This window comes from Cavia porcellus, unplaced genomic scaffold, assembly GCF_034190915.1.
Source record: "Cavia porcellus strain 051 isolate PalLab524CR breed Dunkin Hartley unplaced genomic scaffold, mCavPor4.1 scaffold_25, whole genome shotgun sequence".
Classification (NCBI taxonomy): Eukaryota; Metazoa; Chordata; class Mammalia; order Rodentia; family Caviidae; genus Cavia; species Cavia porcellus.
The window spans coordinates 38,178,351-38,187,081 of record NW_026947508.1 but is presented as its reverse complement, the minus strand read 5'-3'; the positions used below and the strand labels follow the sequence as shown (position 1 = coordinate 38,187,081).

At 38.9% G+C, this 8,731-nt stretch overlaps 1 protein-coding gene across 1 annotated transcript; it reads right to left on the bottom strand.

The window, feature by feature from the left end:
* Window positions 1-5,296: 5,296 nt before the first annotated feature.
* LOC100716317 (olfactory receptor 2G3-like) lies at window positions 5,297-6,241 on the bottom strand. Its single transcript, XM_003462513.2, has one exon. The coding sequence runs from the start codon at window positions 6,233-6,235 to the stop codon at window positions 5,297-5,299; it is 939 nt and encodes a 312-aa protein (XP_003462561.1). The 5' UTR covers window positions 6,236-6,241.
* Window positions 6,242-8,731: the final 2,490 nt, after the last annotated feature.

Here is an 8,731-nt window from a genome sequence, read left to right as displayed (position 1 = left end):
AATATCATAATATATATATCATATCTAACATATAACATGTCTGTAGTATGTGATGATCACATTTGTAGATGCATGTGCACAACACTTTATAATCCCTCATTTTAAATCTCATTTCTTTCCCTTTCCCCCTCCCTCCTTGCATCTACAAGAAGTGTTTTTTTTAAATTCTGAATTTTTAGCAAAAGATGAAATCAAGACTCAGAGCAGCTCACCTGATGTTGGACAACTCTTGAAAGACACAATCCTGATCCGCCTTTCTCCAAAGACCTTTCTTCACTGGACTATGCTCATCTGTGCTACCCTACAGGCAACACTGCCAGAGCTATGGCTGGCAATGAACCAATAAGTGTAGCTTTCTCAACTGTTTGATTTAATCCTTTAAGTCTCTGATCTTATCCTTCAAGACTCTGGCTTATCATTCCACACTGACCTAAGGTCTAATACGTACTCTTCCCTAATAACTTTGTCCTGTATCTGCCTTAGCCAGGTTCATATCCATATACTGGTTTGAAGGCAGCTCCCTTTCAGCCACTCTCTAGTAGTTACTGCTTTTCATGAGCTCCCTGGGAAACAGTAGGGTGTTTCATTAATGAGACTCATGGGTATTAGGACTCTAACTGCCTCCCAAGGTACAGCCAAGTAGGATCCCAGGGTTACCTCAGGATACTTCCAGTCCTGAGGGATTCCATTACTCAGGATAAGGTTCATCAATGTGTGAGCAATCATGGTACAGAGAGGCTGAGTGTGTTCCAGTAGAAACCTGTGTTTTTTGGAGGAAATAGTGTTTGGGGGAAACTTTAGGAAGGGTTAGGGTAAGTACAGCAAGGAGCCAATATGAAGTTTGAAATTTTAGCAGCTCTTTTGGCCTTATTTAAACATTTTCTAAGTCTTCCCATAAAAAAAGAAAGCTAGAACTGAAAATCTTTTCCCAAAATCACATATTAGTGGTAGGGAAACTGAGATATGATGCCCAGAATTAATCGTAGAAAGGCATACAAGCAGAGGTAGGCCAAGAACAGGTAGTCTGATCCCATGATATTTTTCCACTTCTCCAGTTACTGATATACCTGATTGATGGCTAAAGTTCAAATCTGCCTTTGTCTGTTCTGATTTCAGGGTTTTCCTCACTTTTCACTGTTTTGTGAATCACAGGAAAATCTGTTCTGATCTATGTCTCCACCAACAAATGTAGAAATTGAGCAAGTTGGGTATTGGGTAGGAGTTGGGATTAACAACTGATAGGAAATTAGACTGAAGAAGTTATCAGGGTTAGAGCTTGTAGGATCTTGTGGGCCAGTCTGAAAAGACCACCCACCATTCCTTAACCACGCTCAGTGATTAAGGAATTGCTGAAATTTATTATTTGAGAGAGTGACATGGTTTGTTGGCCTGCTAAAGCTGGCTCATGACAGTCAGTTGTGCTCACCCCTCCCTCCAATTCTGTGTTTGGTAACATCACATTGGTAGTTTGAAAATTGGCCATGGTGAGAATATTTCTACTAAAAAATTTGGAAAACTCTACAAATCAGGGCTTTGAAATTTCCCCACAAAAAAATCTTATCAAGTACAGAATACCACTGGGTGGTCAGATTGATAACCAATTTCTAGCAATAAGATTGAAGGAAGGAAGGCCAATTGAAAGGTACTAAAATATTCTAAATGAGATTATTAGGCCTTACTGTCTAGGGACAGTGGAGATGGAAAAGAGGCAGCTTGAGAAGAGTCATAGGGATTAAATGTGCAGCATTAGTTGTTTTGAGCTCCTGGGTAGATGGTGGTGCCCTTTACTGAAATGGAAAGCCCATTTGGGAGGGGTAAATGTCTGAAGTGAATGTGGATGAGTTTCCTTTAGGAAGGCTGAGTCTGAGCTCCTGAGACATAAATTTGAGTTGTCAATCAAGAGATAAACACAAATGTGTGCTCATTGATTTTAACATTAGAAGAGACTATGAGCTACTAAAATGAATCCCAATATTCCAATGCAATTGGAATTTATCTTGCTCAATGGCAGAGGACTTTAGAATTTCCCTCTATTTTATCCCCTCTTCCCATCACACATATTCTTTCTTTCTCTGGTGTTAAACATCAGGCTGGAAATTCCCACTCTGACTACAGTTGCTCTGCAGTAATTGATAACTGTCAATTATATCTAGACATAATTGTAAACAGCTTTACCCTTTCAAGAGATTCATCAATCAAAGCTATTCACACCTTCTGTCCTTCTCTCAAAGGCGAAACTTAAAGTTACCTTCTGCTTTAGGGTAATCTCTGTTAGGGAAACACTCAGCTGTGGGAAAACCTTCCCACAGCCAGAGATTAAGTTCCATATCTTCCAAGGATCCAAGGAGAAGATAAATTTAGCAAGAGCCATTATATACGTAGAGCTGAATACTAGAGAAAAGATAATTTAAAGAGTTTTGGAGTAGATCATTCCACATCAGAAAGGAATGCTTTACATCACCTGAAAATAACTGTTGCAACTCTGCTTATGAATCAACTTATATATTTAATGAAGTTGCTCTTATATTTTGATATTTGTTCTTGTAAGGTTGGAGGAAAACTCAAAAAGTTGTGGGCAATGTCATTTATAGTTCAGTCTTCTCTAAAGTTAGTTTTTCAAAGATGTTTTTTGTGTGTGCTACTCTTTTGGGTCCTGAGTTTCACTCAACTTATTTTAAATATTATTAGAATTTTCACACCATATCACTCATGAGTCTTAAAGTACAGATGTAAAGATTCATATGCTTAGTGTGTGAAGTAAACATTGACAAAATTAAAGTGAAAACAGGGCAAATTCATAATCAAAATTACAGTCATATTCCTTATATAATAATTAATAGAACATTAGATAAAAAGTCAGTAAGGTTATATGTAGAAGACCTAAACAACAATGCTAGTTCCTTTGATATAACTGCTATACCTAACAATGACTATAGTAATTGTATTGTGTCTGTGGTTACAATAGAACCACAATACAATTATTGAAGTTATTAAGACACTGCTAAGGAGAATTCTTCTCCACCAGACATCAAGACTTCTTACAAAAATGATAACTTAATGTAACTTAAGGTTCTAGAAAGAAAAGAGCATGTTAAATCCAAAGTACATATGAGGAAGAAATTATAAAGATCAAAGCAGAAATTAATGCAATTGAGAGTAAAGAGAAAGCTCAATAAGATATTGGCAAAAAAATGAAGTAAATCATGAAAAAGATTACACACCATGACCAAGTAGCCTTCGTCCCAAGGATACAAGGATGGTTGAAGATATGCAAGTTAATAAATGTGATACCACATTAACAGAATCAAGGACAACAACCACATGATCATCTGAATAGATGCAGAAAGTTTTGACAAAGTTGAATGCACATGGATAGTAAAAAAACCAACAGAAAACTGGAATAGAAGGTCTCTATCTCAATCTGGTAAAAGCCATCTATGACAAACCAACAGCCAACATCATACTAAATGGACCAAAACTAAAAACTTTCTCTCTAAAATCAGGAGGAAGACAAGGATGCCCACTATCAACACTCAAGTTCAATATAATTCTGGAAATATTAACCAGAGCAACTAGACAAGAGAAATAAATAAAAGGAATAATGCCAGGAGAGAAAGAAATTAAATAATCATTATTTGCAGATGGCATAATACTCTACATAGAAGAACCCAAAAACTCCACCAAAAGACCAATAGAGTTAATAACCAAATTTGGCAGCATAGCATAGCAGGATACAAAGCCAACTCTCAAAGGTGAATAAAATTCCTTCTCCTCCCTTCAACCTCTCTTTCCCTCCTTATTTACAAATCTTTATTTCCATTTTATCCTCCTTTTCTCATTTTTTTCTTTTCCCTTCCTTCCTTTCCTCCTTCTCCCTCCTGAGCTTCCCTTTCCTTTTGAGCAACTTCTTCCCATTTCAACACATCTTTTATACTATTTGGTTTTTATTTACATTTTCAGTTTCTCAACCAGTGAGACAATATGACATTTACACAAATGTGCCTGTTGACACCATAATCTTAAATGAAATAAAATCAGACACGTAAGTTTAAATATCATGTTGCTCCTCTTATGTGAAAACTCAAAGAATAAATAAGGAGCAAAATGGAAGATAGGTATTGACAAGTAGGATGAAGCTGTCTAAATGCATCAAGTTTAAAAGTTTTTGCACCACAAGGGAAATAACAGAGTGAAGAAACAGCTTACAGAATGGGAGTAAATCTTTACCTGTTACTCTTCGGACAGAGGATTAATATCTAAAATATATAAAAACTCAAAAACTTAAAACTGTCAAATAGCCCAATCAAAAATGGGCAAATGAATTGAATAGACATTTCTCAAAAGAAGAAATATAAATGGCCAATAAGTAGATGAAAAAAAGTCAATGTCTTTTAGCTGTTAGGGAAATGCAAATCAAATGTACATGGAGATTCCAATTCACTCCCAAGTCAGAATGGAGATGATGAAGAATATGAAAGAAAGTATACTCTGCAAAGGATATGAGCAAAAAGGAATCTTCTTACTCTGCTGGGAGGAATGGAAATTAGTAGAGTCAGTACGGAAATTAGTATGGAGGTTTCTCAAAAAGCTAAAATCAGTTACCATTTGATCCAGTATGCCCCAGGTCAGTAAAAGTATACCTGTACGTTTGTTGCAGTACAATTCACAATAACCAGAATATGGAACCAGCCTAAGTGCCCATCAACTGGTGAAAAAGAAAATGCAGTATATCTGCACAATGAGTATTATTCAGTAATAAGGTAGAACAAAATTCTATCATCCATTACTAGAAAATGGATGGATACCATCCATTACTAGAGAATGGATGGATTTAGAGACTATCATGTTGTGTGAAATTAATATACACTCAGTCAGAGAGAGGTTTATCACAAGTTCTTCCTGTATGTGGAATTCAAAAAAGGTGACAAGGACATAGGTGGGAGACAATTATTAGATGAAAAGAAGGAAATAAGAGGGATGCAGAAGTGGTGTAGATAACATGGGAGACAGATATGATCAAATGTAAACTATGTGTACCATACAATTATGTGCATTTTCCAAAAAGTAAAACTAGGAGAAAGGGCAGGGCAAGGGAGCAATGGGGATGAAAATCACAAAATGTGTTATATGTATGTACAAAATGTCTTACTGTCTCCTCTCTGCCTTGGGCTAGGTAGGAAGTTATCTTTACAGAGTCCGGCCTTTTCCACACATGGAAGAGTTCTTGGGGAGTTGGTGACTGCAAGTCCTGCTTTGTTTACCCCCTCTCCCCAGCTCGGTCTTTAGGTTTAAAGCCTCACTCTGAAGCCCTGCTCCAGCCAGTCAGTTTGAGAAAAGCTTGTTTCACGTCCTTGTTCCTTAGACTGTAGATGACAGGGTTGAGGAAGGCGGTGGCAATGTTATAGAAAAGGGCCATTTTCTTGCCACTGTTTGATAAGGAGCCAGAGCCAGGGCTCATGTACATGATGATGCACGGAATGGCAAACATGGTGACCACAGTGATGTGGGAGGCACACGTGGAGAAGGCCTTGATCCGGCCCTGGGCTGAACGGATCTTCGCAATGGTGGCAAAGATGTTGCCATAGATGATGACAATCAGGGAGAGAGGCACCACGATGACATTGAAGCCTGTGACGAAGTCCACTAAGTCATTGAGGGATGTGTCTGCACAGGCAAGCTTCAGAACAGCAGGAACCTCACAGAAGTAGTGATCAATTTCATTAGGCCCACAATAGGGCAAGTGCATAGCAAAGAAGGTGTAGCATAGGCCACCAACCACACCATAACCTGCACAGATAGCTACCATGAAGAGGCACATCCCACGGCTTATGATAACCTTGTACCTGAGAGGATGGCAGATAGCCACATACCTGTCCACGGACATGATGGAGAAAAGCCAGGACTCGGTGACCCCAAAGAGGAGGAAGATGTACATCTGGGCCACACATCTAGCAAAAGAGATGGCCCTCCTCTGGCTGAGAATATGCACAAGCATCTGGGGCACAGTGGTGGTGGTGTAGCACACATCCAGCACAGAGAGGACGCTGATGAAGAAGTACATGGGTGTGTGGAGGCGAGTGTCCTGGCAAATGAGTGTGATAAGGAGGCTGTTGCTCACAAGGATCAGCATGTAAAAGACTAAAAAGAACGTGAAGAGCAGGGGGTTGGTCCTGGGGTTGGAGCTGAAGCCCAATAGAATGAACTCGGTTACTGTGGACTGGTTAAACTCCTGCATTGTAACCTGCCTGTTGAAAGTTTTTAGGATATATGATTTATTGAGCGTTGGTGTCAAAGTTGCATAAAGAATTTGCAGACTCGTTTTCATTTACACTATTTAACAGTATCAGGGAGGTTTGGATCAGGAGACAGAGGCACCAACATACAGTTCCCAATTGTAGTTTGAGATCTGGTTCAGCATTTGATTGAGGGTCACACTGACGAAAGCGGTGAGGGCCAACCTGGGTGTGGTGACACTCACATGGCTTTATTTTGTCTCTGATACTTGTCCCGTTTTCTGTTTTCTCTTGGGGCTGCAGAAATTGCTAGTCCTTGTATGATAATGATTAGTATTAGGGAACTATTCTCTTCATGAATTGGGTTAAAGTTTTTATCACTGCTAGAATTAGGGTTAAGGTATATCATGGGGCATTAAAGTCAATGCTATATGCAATAAAGGCCAAAGTTTAATATTTAAGATTTAATTTCCCCCAGTTACTGATTTCATGGTGTTATCTGTCATTCAACAATTTTTATGAACATGGTCACTGTGACATTGTGCCAATGTGAAGGTCATTATTCTAGATATTGGCACAGGATATTTTATAGTCAATATCTTGGATAAATTTAGTATAATTCTAAAAACAATTTTTAGCTCTGTGGAACAAGTGTATGTTTGGCAAATGTGAGGTCATGAGTTAGATACCTAGTACCCCCAAAGAAAGAATTACCAAAATAAAAATATTTATCACATTGCATACATATAGAGAGGATATACTCTTCATAATATAGTAAACATGTACAATTAATTTTTGGTTGTACATTCTTAATGAAAAACAGACTCTCTCACTGTCAATATTTTGCCAATAATTTGAATATATAGACAACAAATGTATAGAGATTTAAAAATTTTCACTGTGTTTGGGTTTACATTTTAATATTCATTATCACTCTGGTTTTATGACTTAAACATGTTAGATTTTGAAGCTAATGTACTCAAAATACTAGATTTTGTGGGAAACTATGCAGAAGTAAATCTGTAAAAAATAAGAGTTTATTGAAAAGGGAAACACTTTCTTGCCCTTAGGAAGGGTTAATGATGCATGGCTGAGTACACTGTCTTAGCTGACTTCCTTATCTGTTTCTGACAGTTGCCCAGTTTGGTACTCTAAGATTCATATCTTTCTTTTAACCTCTTTGTGAATTGTCACAGAGACATTTAATAATGCATCCCCAGCAACTACTTTGTCTTTACAAAGAATATTTTGTACACGCAGTTGACTAAGTCTATGCAGCATGCACAGGGTCTGCAGGCCAGATATAACCCGCAGATATGCTTTGTTCAAATTTCTTAGTATAAGAACCTTTAACTCCCAGTATTTTAAACAATTTAGCTTATCCACGTACTACTAGACTTTCAAGATCACAAATTAGATTTGGCCATAAGGGTCCATGTTTATATTACTGGCAATAGTCAGGAGGTGTGTGATTTTTTCTTTTGAAGGAAATGTGAGCTCTTGTTCCAGGAAATATTCCTGTTCCTTCATTATTATTTTTCATAGATTAGTGTTAGCACTTGTGCTGCCTGTGTGACTTCTCTGGCATTGAGGTCTCTCTTCTAGTGGTATAGTAAAGTTATGTGATGCTCTATTCACTGTTCTGTGTCACCCAGAATATTTTCTCAGGGAAATACGTATGGATATGAGAGAGGAAGGTCAAAGACCAACCTGGAGAAGCACCTCAGAACAGAACAGAAAGCTCCGCTGGCTCGCTAGGCTGTGCTCCACTAGGCTGTCCTTGGGAATAAGCTTACACAGGTTAATACAAAAGCATTTCTTTGTTAAAGCAGGAGTGTTTTGGATAAGAGATTACCTGGGAGGAAACAGACTAAGGATGGTAGCCTAGTTAACTTCTGACATACAGAGGAGTTCTCCCAGGAGACACACTGGTGACTCAGGTTAGAACGACTCAACCCAACATGAGACAAGGGCAGTTTAGCAAGAAGAAGACCGTGGTTACTATGAGAAAAGGGAGATGATCTTAGATTCTGGATTCCTAGGGCATAGGAAACCTCTCAGAATGGAAACTAAGGAGAAACAGAGCTCAAGCTCAGGATACTGTTGCCCAGATCACGTGGTGAGGTAAGGAGAGTCCTGGATGACCCAGGCTCCTTGAACAGCTTTGCTGTTCTTACTGTGTAATCTGTGCAAGTTGCGTTAGCTCTCTGAGCCTTAGCACGCTTACCTTGTTCTGGGGAGATGTCATAAAGTCTCATTAAGAGGTTGGGGATGATAAAAGAGTCCTGGGTCTATGCCTGTGAACAAAGCAGGTGGTGAATAAGCACACAGAAACCCACACGGGACCGCTGGTATCTCTGCCGAGTGAGCCCAGGAAGTGGGAACATAAACCACAGAGACACTTCTTTGCCTGCTAAACTACACAGAGAGCCCAGAAAGTGCACCAGCTGAGGAGGGGAGAAACCGGACTGCACAGGTACAGCAGTCAGGGAAAGGCC

Coding starts and splice junctions, on each gene's coding strand:
- LOC100716317 (XM_003462513.2), bottom strand. CDS start 6,235: ATGCAGGAGTTTAACCAGTCCACAGTAACCGAGTTCATTCTATTGGGC.